The 14,616-nt window shown below is 43.1% G+C and overlaps 1 protein-coding gene across 2 annotated transcripts in view; it reads right to left on the minus strand.

Moving 5' to 3' along the window:
• The window catches only part of ssbp4 (single stranded DNA binding protein 4), a 93,661-nt gene that overhangs the window by 4,387 nt on the left and 74,658 nt on the right, over positions 1 to 14,616 (minus strand). For both annotated transcript variants that reach the window (XM_028588095.1, XM_028588096.1), the window contains exons 6-16: positions 8,621 to 8,704; positions 6,197 to 6,323; positions 5,968 to 6,035; positions 4,651 to 4,715; positions 3,909 to 3,954; positions 3,766 to 3,801; positions 3,568 to 3,622; positions 1,792 to 1,862; positions 1,591 to 1,669; positions 696 to 724; positions 512 to 613 (exon numbers count right to left, since the gene is read on the minus strand). In XM_028588095.1, coding sequence (XP_028443896.1) covers positions 512 to 613; positions 696 to 724; positions 1,591 to 1,669; positions 1,792 to 1,862; positions 3,568 to 3,622; positions 3,766 to 3,801; positions 3,909 to 3,954; positions 4,651 to 4,715; positions 5,968 to 6,035; positions 6,197 to 6,323; positions 8,621 to 8,704 — 762 coding nt within the window. The remainder of the gene's footprint in view (positions 1 to 511; positions 614 to 695; positions 725 to 1,590; positions 1,670 to 1,791; positions 1,863 to 3,567; positions 3,623 to 3,765; positions 3,802 to 3,908; positions 3,955 to 4,650; positions 4,716 to 5,967; positions 6,036 to 6,196; positions 6,324 to 8,620; positions 8,705 to 14,616) is intronic.

Consider the following 14,616-nt stretch of genomic DNA (forward strand, 5'->3'; position numbering starts at 1 on the left):
GCTACCCTGGCGCCCTGTGTCACTGTTTTTTTAAGTTCAATAAATGCAACATCTTTCCAAAAGTCAATGAGTAATTGTGTTAAATCAATTCAATATTGACCAAAATAATCGTGATCATGATTTTTTTCCATAATCGAGCAGTCCTAGTTTGATGTCAGTCAAGACAGTCAATATTTAGACGTGTATCCGAAATCTGACTATTAGTTTGATCTAAGCCATAGTCAAAGTCTATTTTTGTGAAAGCGGCCCCTTTTATATCTTGGACACCATATTTAAGTCTCAGACCAGATGGAGCAATCACAACTGTATCAAATATATTTATCTTTTGGTGACTGGCCAAATCAAGATGTGATACTGCTGTTTGATCAAGTTACCGGTGGATATTTATGCAGACATGACTGTAATCTGAATGTGAATGTGATTCTTTGCCTTATCACAGTTGAATAGGATTCTATATAGCCTGCCAGTTTGTTCCCAGCTTAAGAGATATGTTGTCTCCTTTGGTACTCACACTTTCATTTTGGAATGGGTTTAAAAAGTTGCCTGCCATCTCGCCGTCATCCCGCGGAGTGCCGGGAGGATTGTTCATGCCTGCCATGTTGTTGGGAGAATTCTACAACACAAATAAAAATAAAACAGTAAGAATACATCATTCTTACAGACAGATAGATAGACAGAGAGTTTGTCAGTCTTACCTTTGGCAACCCATCCATGTCACCAGAGCCTGTGATCAGAAATGGAAAAAGGAGAAACCTGAATAATTATGAGGTAACTCTTAACTGATCCTCAGCGTTCAGGAGTAGGAACAACCTGCCCTCTCACCTTTTAATTAAGCTATTTGTTTTAGATACAGATGAGCACCAACCCACTGGCTTCGCTGATCACATCTCACCCATCTACAGGATCAATTGGCCTACTCACTGACCCACTAATCTGTTTTAGCTGTGATCAATACCAGGAGGAGGGAGACCACTTCCTCTCCCAGCCATAAGAGGGCAGAGTCTCACTTCTAAAGGTTCCTAGAGAGTAACAGGTTTCACTCTATATACTCTGGAGCTTATACCAAGTGCATGCATACACTGTAAACCAGGGGTCTTCAACATATTTTTAGGCCAAGGACCCCTTAACTGAAAGGGAGATGGAGCAGGGACCCCCTACTACATACTGTATATTGTATGAAATGAAGTTGCATATTAAACTGGGCCTACAATAACATGTGGGGCGGACTAAATCCTTTATACATACCTTTTTTGGATAGAATACCAAGCTATTAAAATAGCCTAACAATTGTTTGCATGATTTTATAAATCATATTTTAATGTTAAACATACTTGTGACAGTGAATCCTTAGGATTAACTGTATCTGTGGATGGCTAGCTTAGTGACTACCTTGACTATAGGCCAGTAAGCAGTGGGGGTTTATATTTGCTAATAATATGTTGGATTCATGCTAAGACTTTTGAATTCTTGAAAAAACTTTCAAAAATGAACAATAATTTGGAGGCCCGCCTGCATTGACTCTGAGGACCCCCTAGGGGTCCCGGACCCCGTGTTGAAGATCCCTGCTGTAAACTATCTTTGACTACTCACCTAGTGATCCGTTCATATGATGCTGCTCCATAGCACCCATTCCACCCATGGGCCCGTCAGGACCCGGCCCCATTGGGAACTAGAGAGAAACATACAAAGATTCATTGATCTTGCTCTTGGGTAGATTAGACACAGATACAAATTCATCTTGGGTGAAATGTTGAACTGTAATTCAAAATTAAACAAAATGACATGACTTACATTGGGTCTATTTCCACCAGGGCCGATAGGGTTCATCATCGTGTATATGTTTTCACTTGAGTTTGTCGAATCTGTGAATAAAGAGCAGTCGGATATTTCAACTCAGGATGCTGTAAAGCAGCTTGTTCCTCATAGAATTATAGAAATACTTGCAGATAAGCCCTAGCACTGTTATCTCTGTCAATTTTCATATCCAAATGTCCTAAAACATGTCAGAAAATAAGGTGCGTTAGGGGTATGGAATAGGTTAATAAATTGGAAAATAACGAGCTAAAGCTGTACAGAACCGACTGGAGTGGTGCTGTCTTTAACTGAGAATAATTCTGCCAATACATTGAAGCAACACCAAAGCACTTTTCCTCTTCAGTCCCCCAACAGGTTGGAAGCGGAATTGTCCATTACGGTTTCTTATATCGCATTCGAAACTACAGATCCGCTACCCGATCTGGCAAACGTGCATAGTGCGATTATAGCCGATAGAGGGCCACAAAGTGAATGCAGAAGTGCGAGTTACGAGTTGATGAACCAGTGAAACGATTTTGGAAACATTATTTTAAGGTACAAAATAATCGTTGGTGTTGCTTTAAGCAACAGCCCAGACATGTTCCTCTTTCCACTGTACAGGACAAAAACCACCAGGTATGGTTCTTTAAGTGCCAGTACATAATGTCAGTGAATCTGTCGGTCGATCAGTCTCCACACTTCTCCCTGCAATGTACAATAAAAGAACCCCATTATCTCTAATTCCTACAATCAGGAGACGAGACCAAGTTTTTATATGGACACCGTGGCAACTTAGCAACCACTAGTACACGCTGTGTTGTTCCTTGTGTGTCTGTGCGTCCTGAAACGATTCAGAGGGATAAGGTGACCTTGATCTGACATCGCAGGCAGAAAGTTGTGAGTGGAAGACCGAGAAAAGAATGAAATACAGGGGTGGAGATGGATAGAGTATGTGCAAAGTGGTGAAGAGCTCTTGCCTGTTAGTGTCCCTGCATCTAGCTTGTGTCGTTCGTCGTGACTGGAGGAGGGGGGCAATGTTGAGTGGGAGGTGTGCATTTTTGTGGGAGGTTTGTGTGTTAAATGTGTGTGTGTGTGTGTGTGTGTGCGCACACAGTCTTGGCGACTGCAGTGGAAATATGTTTCCCCTCCCCGGTGTACGTGTGAGCAGGAGCATTTTGTGCAAAAAGGTTGCCCCGGCAACGTGTCACAATAGAGGCATGTATATAAATAATAAATAGTGGACACAAAAAGAATCTCTCTACAGGCCAACAGAAACAGAACATCCACAGGATATCAGCCCACAGTGTTTTGTTCTCAGCTAATCCTCCACAGAGGCGCTAGATTGATGGCTCAAAGCTGGGATGGATCACTCGTTTGATTGCACACTGACATGCCTCTGCTTCCCTTTTATAGAACTGTCTCGACAATGACAGAACACAGCAAACAACGCGCAAATATTTTCCAGAAACTGGAAAGTGCTTACAGCGAATGTGATAGCTAACCCAAATCATGCATGTTTCATCGTAGAAACATATCCAAATTAGGCTCAGTGCAATATTTTACCTTTTTTTTTTAAACCATGTTTTACACTTACAAAATGATTCCTAAAGGCTGAATTCATTAAGTATTTAGAGTGCAATCGCCACCTGTCGCTCCCAAAGAGAGATGCTTATCTGACGGAGAACAGGTTTGATGTTTCTTAGACAGAGCTCTTGTTCAGTGAACGCTGGATAAAAGTAGAAATCAGAAGGGAAACCGAAATGTATTACTCACCTCCGGGGCTAGGCATGATGGGAGTTCCTGGTGGGCCGCCTCCCCCTGGAGGGCCCTGAGGGGCGAAGAAGCAAAGAGAGAGGAAAAGAGAAATGAGTGCTGAGTGCATACTAGATGGCAGAGTGCCTGTTAGATATCACTGTATGACAGGTAATTTATGGCCCGTGGTCGAACACGAGTCCATAACGGGACACTTACCACATAGTTGCCTGGAGATGAAGATGAATAAGCTATCTGTGGAGAGAATAGACCCGAGGTGAAACAAAACATGAGCCACAGTTATTGTAAACACACTCAGTCATGTAAGAGCTGAAGATGTAATGTAAGAGAGTGTGACTCACTGAGTTGGTGTTGGGGTTCGGCCATGGACCTCTTCCACCGGGACCCCTGGAGAAGCAAACCGAGAGAAATATATTTAATAGAATAATTCTGGCACATAGCAAAGATGCAGGAGATGCTTGTCACTACTCACATTTCACAGGTTAATTTACATTATAAAATGTACATTGTAAGTGTGGTAACACATCACTTTAACTGCAAAAGGCACATGTTCACAACCATTCCTAATACAGTAATTCCTTCTAATAATATAATCTGTCAATAAAGCATGTTGTAAGTAAACCAAGAAGGTTTTTACATTGTGATATATTCTAATTTCAAAGATGTGACACATCTGTCAATTCAGCTTACTTGGGTTTTATTAAAAGGAAAAGGTAAGTTTTTCACAACCTATTGGTGATGGTACCTTTCTTTTCTCACATACAGTATGTTATGCGGAGATCTGAGGACAAATTAATAAAGGGCAGAAACACAAGCAGTATCTGGAGGAGAGAACAAAACCAAATGCTGCAGCAAGTTTGTGGTTCAAGTTTGACATACTAGTTGCGCGTAATGCAGTGAGGGATTTTGTCCCCACATCTCAGCAACTGACTTGGTGAGAAAACTGTTCTCATTAACCGCAACAATGGTAAAAACGAAATAAAAAATAAAGTCCTAGATTGTAATTCCCCTTTAAATCTGGCTTTTCTCTGGCAGCAGAATTCACAAACATTTAAAAAAAAACGTCTTTTCCAATCTACTAACATGTTCATGCCCGGCATCCCTGGCCCCATGGAGTTTGGAGGAGGCCTCATCCCTCCGCCGTAGTTCTGCACAGAGAGAGAGAGAGAGAGAGAGAGAGAGAGAGAGGAGCACACAGTCAGCACCATGTCTCCCACCTGCTTTGTCTGAAGGTTTGAATCTTAATGAAGGTCAGCGACCATCATGTCTCCTCCTAACTGGTGTTTAATTATGCGATGTATGGGCTGTGTGTGAAAGTGGAAAGCGGTGTGTGTGCGTGCTGAGCGAGTGAGGGCTTACACACGACGTACGACTGTACGTGTACGTATGTGTCTCTATGTGGCCATGCTCCCCTCTGTGTGTTGTGTGTATGTTTTCATGGCTGCCCAGCAGGCGGGTTTGGCTGGCACTCCGTGTGTACTTGTGTATGTGTGTTTATGAGTGTGTGTGTGTGTGAGTGTGTGTCAATGAGACAGACGTAGAGAGAGTGAGAGAGTAGGGGGGCAGGCCAGAGAGCAGCTCCACTCAGAGGAAGAGTTTTGTTCAGCAGACGATTACACTTGTCGAGCAGATGCCACACCAGCTGCTGGTATACTCTCACTGCCAAAGTCACCGAGCCAGGGTGGCACAGAAAGGGGCCGAGGGGCACAGGGACAGTGGGTGTGTGCGCGTGTGTGTGTGTGTGTGTGTGTGTGTGTGTGTGTGTGTGAGGTGGTGTTGGAGCGGGAGGCAGTTGGGTGCAGAATGAAGCAGCTGTCTGGTAACGGTAATTCAAAAGGACACTGTTGTTTAAGCATCTTACGTATTACACTGAATCACATCGACCAACATTAAAAGTGATAAAAGGAAAACCAAGAGTGCCAAAATTGGCACCATTTTCGGTCAGAATGAGTTAGTGGCTGCTTGCTCAGAGCAGTCTGAGCGCTCCGCCTCTGTTTGTCTCTCTAGGTGGGAGTCGGCAAGTAGGATTTCACATGTAGAACTGCCGTTGGCAGTGGGTGAGCTCTGGTTAGAGCCAAGCTAATCATCAGAGCGCTTCTGACATTTAAAGCAAAGTTACGAGGCTGGCAGAACAAAACATTTTTCTTCAGCAAAGAAGAAGGATTATCTGCATGCTGTTTATAGGCTGCTGGTTTGACATTATGGCCGTTTTCATGTTAGCCCTTAATGAAGGGCAACCAAACATTGGGTTTGTTCAGAAACTAAGCACTAAATGTGTGGCAGCTGCAGAGTGGGAGTGCAGTGGGCTGGTAGTGCTGAAGGATACCATCCACTGTCATGACTTTATTAACACAATTCTTTTGGGTTTCATTCGGTGTGAGTAATATCACTGGAACCTACCTGTGGGCCCATGCCTCCCATGCCTCGGGGGGGATTCATTCTCATTGGACCTCCCATGTTTGGATGTCCTGTGGGGAAACACAGAGAGTGCAGCTTGTTAGAATGGCAGCGCTGTGTGGATCAATAATAATTCCATAAATGAGGAGAAAGCGTTCTCATTCAGAAGCCAATATTAGATTACTCTGCAAAGTGCAGCCTCCCAGAAATAACACCACATGTTTGTCAATACCTTGAGGTCTGGTGGGGTCCAGGCTGTTTGGTAGGAGAGGCTGTGACCCGGGGATGCTCCCCGGAGGCTGATTTGGCATGCGGAGGGCGGGCCTTGGGCCACCCGGGTACCGTGGAGACATGAATGGCTGCAGGAAGGACATGAGAAGGACGATAATTACTTTATTTCAAGGTGATTGGGCGCGGAATGCTTGTTACAAGTCTTGATAGGTGGGTCTTAAAATATCACAAATAAGTTTGCCCCTGACTTCCTTTTACTCAAGTGCAATCCCAACACTCTTAAGACGAAGACTGTACACATTCCATTGAATTAGCATGAAATCTAGCATCTAATTTATTTCACGTTTGGTAATAATAATTTGGTGAAAGAAAATAAAATAAAATACTCAGATACTCATAAAGTTATATTGACAATATCTATTCATAGGAAGGTTTGTAAAATGAATACAGCAGAAGTAATATAACTGTTTTCTAAGGACATGAATAGAGATAAAACAATGCATGAATTATAAGACACACAAATCACCACAGTGTACATGTCTCAGCGTGCTGTTGTCATCATCAGCTCAGTGAATGTCAATTTCAACTTCAAACTCAAGCTTAATAACATAACAACATAGCGCATTCATAAATGTCGGCCCACGGTTCGTTTGGTGTTATCACTTCATATAGTAAATTTGTTTTTGTTAATGTTTTACTTCTCCCTTTTTTTAGAATGCTGTTGGACTAATTAAGTGCAGATCTATACAGACTACTAATAACCCAAATATTATGTTACAATGAGCCAAAATTAAACATCACCTCCTTTCAAGTTTTTCTGGGCAAATCTGCTTTTTAGAAGCAGAAATGTTTTCACGTAACACCTCAGATGACACACACACACACACACACACACACACACACACACACACACACACACACACACACACACACACACACACACACACACACACACACACACACACACACACACACACACACACACACACACACACACACACCTGACTTTATTTAACCTGCCCAGTTTCAAAGTGTTATTATCTTTCCAAGTCAGCAGGGGGGGCTATTGTTTTGAATAATAATGTTCTGTAGTAGTTTTTGTTACATTTACCAAGAAGGAGGGGCTTGTCATTAAGTTTTGTAAAGTAAGACCTCAGGTGGTAAAACCCATTAGGATAAAAGTAAAGGAGGACAGATACGAGAGGAAGAAAACATGTAGGATAGAAACCTGAACTGGAAGAACAATATAAGGAGAGAAGGAGGTGGAGCAGAAAAGAACAGGAACATGACATAGCTGGATGAGAGGATGAAGTCGTACAAGTAGAAGAAGAAGTGTTCTACAGCTTAATGTTTGCCTGTTTTGTGCAGATGCACATGTCCTGGACATTTTTTCTCACTGTGTCTGTATCACCAAACACCAGTGCTACAAAAAAAAAAAAATTGCAGCCTGGATAGTGTGATTCATAACAGAAAATGAAGACACCATCCACACAGATGTTTTCACCAGAGAGGGGACAAGAGCTGGCTGGCCGAGACGCACATACAGAGCCAGCGTAGTGAATAATGTAAAGCACCCCAGACAGATGGTTTTCAGAATTACCGTACCTATGAGAGGACACTGCTGCAACTACTAATACCCACATCCAGTGAGCCATATTTCAGTGTCAGATGATAAGAATTAATCAAACTGTTTTAGTATCAAGGGGAAACATGCTGATTTGAATGCCGATTGGGTAAGAGCTGTGTGTTTTGGACACGGAGCATGAGCAGCAGAATAATGTTCATATCATAATTTTCACACACAGATAAGCACAGACAACACAAATACAACAGGAGACTGGCTTTCAATGGTAATTGCGTTCTGTTTGTGTGTGTGTGTGTGTGTGTGTGTGTGTGTGTGTGTGTGTGTGTTATTCTAGTTAGCCCTTGGGGTGAGGACTGACTTACTACAGTTTTCATTCTCCTCTCCTCTCCTCTCCTCTCCTCTCCTCTCCTCTCCTCTCCTCTCCTCTCCTCTCCTCTCCTCCTTTGACCATGTTGTAGTGGGTTTGTGCATGAAATAATTGCACCGTGTCAGGCTGTGCTGCAATATTAATGGTCTATTGATGGACTATGGGATGGTGAGTGCTGGGCTGAGGGAGAGAGAAGGGCCTCCAGATGCACCTCCGCTCCTTACAGCTGGGCCAACACAGCTAAATTATTCATCCAACCCACCATCGTGGATGCTGCCTGTCCTGTCTGCTAGCACAACAAGGGACCTTTGTGCTGTTTGTACACTGTTGTTGTGTAGCGAGTGACCAAGTGAGCAAGCGAGCGAGTGAATGAGTGAGTGAGCGAGTGACCAAGTGAGCGAGCGAGTGAGTGAGTGAGTGAGTGAATGAGCAAACTACAACACGCCAGCGGAGTGTAAATGTTTCCGTCTTACCTGTCCGTGAGGTCCCATCATGGGATTATTGGGGTTGTGTGGGGGAGGCTGCGTGTGAGGGGAGGGCTGAGATCCTGGAGGACCCTGGTGAAGAAAATTCAAAAAGATGTCAATAAAGTGCTGCGATAATGTATTTTGTGATATTCAAACCTACTTGGGACAAAAAAAATGATGTGGAACAAACTTGCAATAAGTCTCGCCTCAGAGCGAACACTGGAGTTATTAATAGAAAAGGGCAATGTGATATAACATATAAAGGGTCCATTCACCCAAATTTCAAATACATATTTTCTCACTTTGCTCTAGTTTTATTTAGCCATGAAGATGAATATCTTAAAACATGTGTTATATTTGACCAGATTTAAAGATATCTGTCAGGAGATGTTTGCTTCCACCCCAATACAATGGAAGTTTAGTGAATAGAATTTGAATTTCCTTTGGGATGCTCACAGCATAAAAACAAAACATACTGTACATACACAAAGTCAATATCAATTTTCCCGTCACCAGATTTCATAGCAACTATTTCTTCTTTAAAAAGTAGTACAAGCAGAAGAGATGAAGAGATTTTTTGCAATTGGGGTGAACTGACCATTTAAATAAAAATGTTGTTTAGTTCTCATATTGTGTATGTCCTGGTAACATTTTTCCGATTGCAATTATCCATGTGTCAAAGTATAAATGTTGTCAGAACAATGGCAGAGAGAAAAAACTAATAAATGCACGACAGCGAGCTACAGGTCCTGACTGACAACGTTCAGAGAAATTCCTCAAAACTAGGAATTTAAACGTGACGTAGAGAAACGGTATTTTTAATATCCCAGTCTGTCAGTGCTGTTGGTGTTTTCAAACGCACAGCTTCAGACTGTAAAAGAAGATGGCATGATTCGAAGCTGAGGACACCCCTTAGAAATGCGCCGCATTACCACCAACTCTCTGAAGACGCTAATAATTTCACTGTAACTGTGTGTGGCTCTCAGCGCTGATCTTTGTGAATTGGACTGTTTTTTCAATGAGGCTCATTTGCATAGAAAAGGGCCAATGTTGTGCCAAATGTCTGCATATTACCTAATTTAAGAATGTGCATTTAGCACAGGAGCACCAGGGTGCTATTTGCTTGACAGCGCAGTTAGGGGTGCATTTCACCCTTTGTGGGTGCTTTGAGAATTACATGGTTTTGTTTTGTCTTATTTGTTCAGGTTTAGCAGCTGCAAAAGCCGTGCAATCCTTTTGTGAATTCCCCTGTCAGAGAGTAATTACAGCATGTCCAATTGAAGTATGTATAATAACAGCACCGCTATCATATCTATTCGGTTACATCAACAAGAATGCATGTAACAACATTTGTCACTGACATTTGGACAGGGCCACATTGATTTTCATCTACAGGAATTGTAAATTGCCAGGATGAGGTGAGATCAATTCACGAGATGGACTTTAATCAACATTCAATCACAATCATGTTGTTATGCCAAACATTGTTTTTTTTTTTTTCACTGTCTTATTTTTTTTCTCCAAATTTTGCCATGATGATGCTTGGTCCAGTTTGACAAAGGTGTTGCTGGCCAAGGTTCCAAAGCAAGCTATATTTTGGTCCCTGCTTTCACTTTTCAGAGAAGTGCCAAATATCTTAACCAAATCAAACATTATTATGGGAAACCATAGAAATAATGAATCCCAGGTTGAAAATAACTGTAATGACTTTGAACTGTTTTAAATGAATCTCATCTCTCAACAACAAGCACAGTGTTAAGTACATTAAAGTGAATAGAGTATCAGAGGAGTGAGTGAACTTTGACCTTGTTGTCTCTACCTACGGTAACCTTATCTGACTCCAGCAGCAGCTGCTCCAACAGAGAACTGTTTCTACCTGAACATCAATACGGAGAGAGAGGACCACCCACTGCCAGACCAGGCTTATCTACTACTCTGCCAGAGCCTCCGTCAAGCACTCTGCTATCAGGTAACATTACAGGTGTGTGTGTTTGTGTGTTGTGTGTGTGTGTGTGTGTGTGTGTGTGTGTGTGTGTGTGTGTGTGTGTGTGTGTGTGGTGCAACTGAGCGGTGATGAGTGCGAATATAAGATCTCCCTTTTTTTCACAGGTGAAAGCAGGATCTTCTTCTCAGGTGCTGAGTGTGTGCTGGCTTGAATATGTGTGTGCATGTACAGTATGTGAAGGGGGCTGAGGGGTGTAACTTCAACAGGTGTGTGTCTAACATCACAGTGAAAACCTACTGTAAAGGATTAGGGGATTAGCCACGTGCAATATAACCTGACACAGAGACACACACACACACACACAATACACAATTTGGAATTCACAAATAGGTGCATGTACACACATTAAGGCTGGGATGATTTTTCCTTTATCAATTTAACATTTCCTATTCATTTTTATATGTGCTTTATAAATAAATAGACTAGACTTGATTAATCCAGTGATTACTTTCTGAGTAATTGTTTACTTATAAAATGTCAACACAACATTACATGCTTCCACAGCCTAGCAAATTGCAAATTTTGTGTGGCCGGGTTGGCTCAGTGGGTAGAGCAAGCGCACATATACTTCGCGGCTTATGCTTCGACGCAGAGCTCCAGGGTTCAAATCTGACCTGTGACGATTTCCTGCATGTCTTCCCTCCTCTTTCTCACCTAGCTGTCCTATCAGTAAAGGTGGAAAAGCCCAAAAAATAATCTAAAAAAAATCTCTCATAATATGAGCTGAAAAAGCTAAAATACCTCACATAGCTGGAATCAGAAAATACTAATCATTTGACTAGTAACTTAAAACCCACCTGTATAAATGTTTTAAATTGATGTTCTGCTTGGAGAAAAATGAGAACTGCTTCACATAGTTGCTTGAACAATTAACCATTTTTGACACTTACAGTCAGTACTTTGTTGGCGTAATTTTCTGTTGACCAACAGCGCACGCAGGCACACAAGCACGCACGCACGCACGCACACACGCACACACGCGTCTAGACACACAACTGTCTAGACTTGTGCACCTCTTCACCTGTGTACAGATACCTCCATCTCTCTCTCTAGCCTCCCTTTAAATCTCTCCTTCCTGCCCCCCCCATTGCTCCCTCACTTTCCCAGCCTGCCCACTGCGCCGCCCTCCCTCTGTGAGTGCTCTGTTGGCATGGCTGGCAATGGTAGAGTGCCGACAGAGCTGAACACCAGGAACCTGTGGGCGCTGTTACAGTGGGAAAATAAACATGCCTGATTGACAGCTGGAAACAAGTGCATTCCCACAGGCACAGATACAGTGCTGCTGCGCTGCCAGGCACACCGTCTAAGAGCTCAGATTTTGGCAGGAGAGATGAGCTTTTACATACACGTGAAAACAATACTGCTCATAAGCAAAAGCACTTATTCATGGACTCACAACCCTTTCTAAATAGGCACAAGTGTTGAGCACAGCAGCAGCAGCAGCAGCAGAAGCCGTAGCAGGGCTCTCAAGACAGGTGCTTCCTATCCTTTTGAGACATGGCAGTTTACTTTCCTTGCTGCATTGATTCTATTCATCTCGTTGTCATGAGACCGGCTCATCTATGAAGCAGTCAAATCTTCGATAGAGCCACTTATTAACCAGCTACACAACATACAGCCGGTCAATAATCTATTCAACAATCTGGAAAGGTTTAATTAGTTGTACATACTGTGTGCTCTGGAAGTGTTGGAACAGTTAGGAAAGGTTTGTACCGGTGCCACGGTGGTTGTTCTGCCCCTCTGTGTGTGTATGTTTTGGATGGTTAACACCAGCTGTACTGGCTTGCTCTGTCTCTCAGCAGGTTCAGACTGGGGCTAATGCAGCGCTAGCTCTGTCTGACCTCAGAGGTTATTGTTGTTGATGTGACAGGTCTGGGTGTGTATGTGTGTGTGTGTGTGTGTGTGTGTGTGTGTTAGTGTATGTGTGTGTATGTCTAACAAGACACCCCTGCGGGGTCTGGCTGCACTGATCCAGCTGCAGCAGTCTGCTTCTCCTCTCCCCACACACACACACACACACAGACACACACAGACACACACAGACACACACACACACACACACCCTAGTCACTTAGGAGGACACTGCATTGAATTGCATTCATTTTCTTGAGCCTTACCCTAACCGTAACAATTGCCACTATATGCCCCTAACCCCAACCCTTACTGTGACCCTGTAACCTCAACCCTAATCCTCATACTTCACCCTATAATTTAATACTTTATGTTATGGGAACCAGCTTTTTGAGTCCCCATAATGTTGCTGTGTGAACACATTTTTGTCCCTGCACTGTAGGTAATACACAATCTCATTTACACACACACACACACACACACACACACACACACACACACACAGCTCCCCTCTTGTTCCTCTCTAAAATGTGCCATAATGGAGCATAGCTCCTCTGGCTGGGCCTCCCTGGGCCTTCCTGCTATTACATCTGAATGGGCCAGCATATGGCCTTTATGGCCGTACTGTTCTCTCTACAGGTCCCTGCAGAGAGAGGGAGAGAGAGAGAGTATTTCAACTGTCACAGAGGTATAGGGCGAGTTTGAAAAGTAGCTTGGGTTGGAGTGTCTCTCTGTGTGTGTGTGTGTGTGTGTGTGTGTGTGTGTGTGTGTGTGTGTGTGTGTGTGTGTGTGTGTGTGTGGTGTTGTTTGTGTTATACGTGTAGGAGAGGGGAAGAAGGAGGGGGTACACAGGGAGCGTTAAATGAAGCAATTAATAAAATCATTTTCTACCCGGCTAAGGAGATAACAGCTTGGCACAGTACCACAAACCCATCAACACAACCCCCTCGCCTCCCCACCAGTCATTTCAGCTTAAGGAAGAGCCACACCGCTGCCCCTGATGGACCACTAACACATACACACATGCAGAAAGAGAAAGAGAGAGAGAGAGAGAGAGAGAGAGAGAGAGAGAGAGAGAGAGAGAGAGAGAGAGAGAGAGTGTGTGTGATGGAAGAGTACCAGTCATCTGAATTTTCTTTTCCTGTTTACAGCTGCCAACACTAGAGGGCAGTGTGTAACTGCCATCAAACTACTGGACACACACACACACACACACACACAAACAAACAGCGAGTGAGAACACAAAGCACCCTGCATCACTGAACACAACAAACAAAGCCAGGAGGAACAGCACCACACACACACACACACACACACACACACACACACACACACACACACAGACACACACAGAATGCACACTCATTGTCATTCCTTGCTAACATTCCTGAGAGAGCGGCAGCGGCAGCAGTAGGTCTCCTGCTAGCTCATTGTATATAGCGTGGCAACACGTCAGCTCAGAGATGGGAACACGCTATCAGGGGTGTTTTCTCCCAGAGGACAGCCGTGAAACGCTGACAGCCATTTAAACATGTTAGGATGAGACCAAATGATTTATATATATATATATATATATATATATATATATATATATATATATATATATATATATATATATATATATATATATATCTGTGATCCCCTGGTTAGCTGAGAGCAACCTTCAGAGCTCATAGCAGAAGTTTCACCAACAGACAGGGGTGTGTGTGTGTGTGTGTGTGTGTGTGTGTGTGTGTGTGTGTGTGTGTGTGTGTTCCCAGGTACGGTAATTCTCACGTTTCTGTAAACAGATAAAACATACTGTATCAGTAACGTGCTTCTGATAGGCATGAAGCATGCACAGTAGGAGACAAAGGCTACATTGAAATCCCTGTTTAACTGCAGTGAGTGTTATCAACGGCTCTGAACAAAGTCTAACAGTAGCGACAGGCAGACAATGGACAGAAGTAACGTTTTGCTGATGACTGCCTCTCATTTTTAAGTGTTCACGTTTTTTTTTTTTTAAAGCACTTCACCTTTTTTATCTGCATCTTTGTGTGACAACTGACCAGGATGAACGCTGAGATCAATCTTACCTTTGATAAAGAAATTACTGAGAGCAGATGTCTCTCTAATTCACCATGTGGCTGCCATGTCTCCGCTTTGA

This window comes from Perca flavescens, chromosome 9 (assembly GCF_004354835.1).
Source record: "Perca flavescens isolate YP-PL-M2 chromosome 9, PFLA_1.0, whole genome shotgun sequence".
NCBI classification, from domain to species: domain Eukaryota; kingdom Metazoa; phylum Chordata; class Actinopteri; order Perciformes; family Percidae; genus Perca; species Perca flavescens.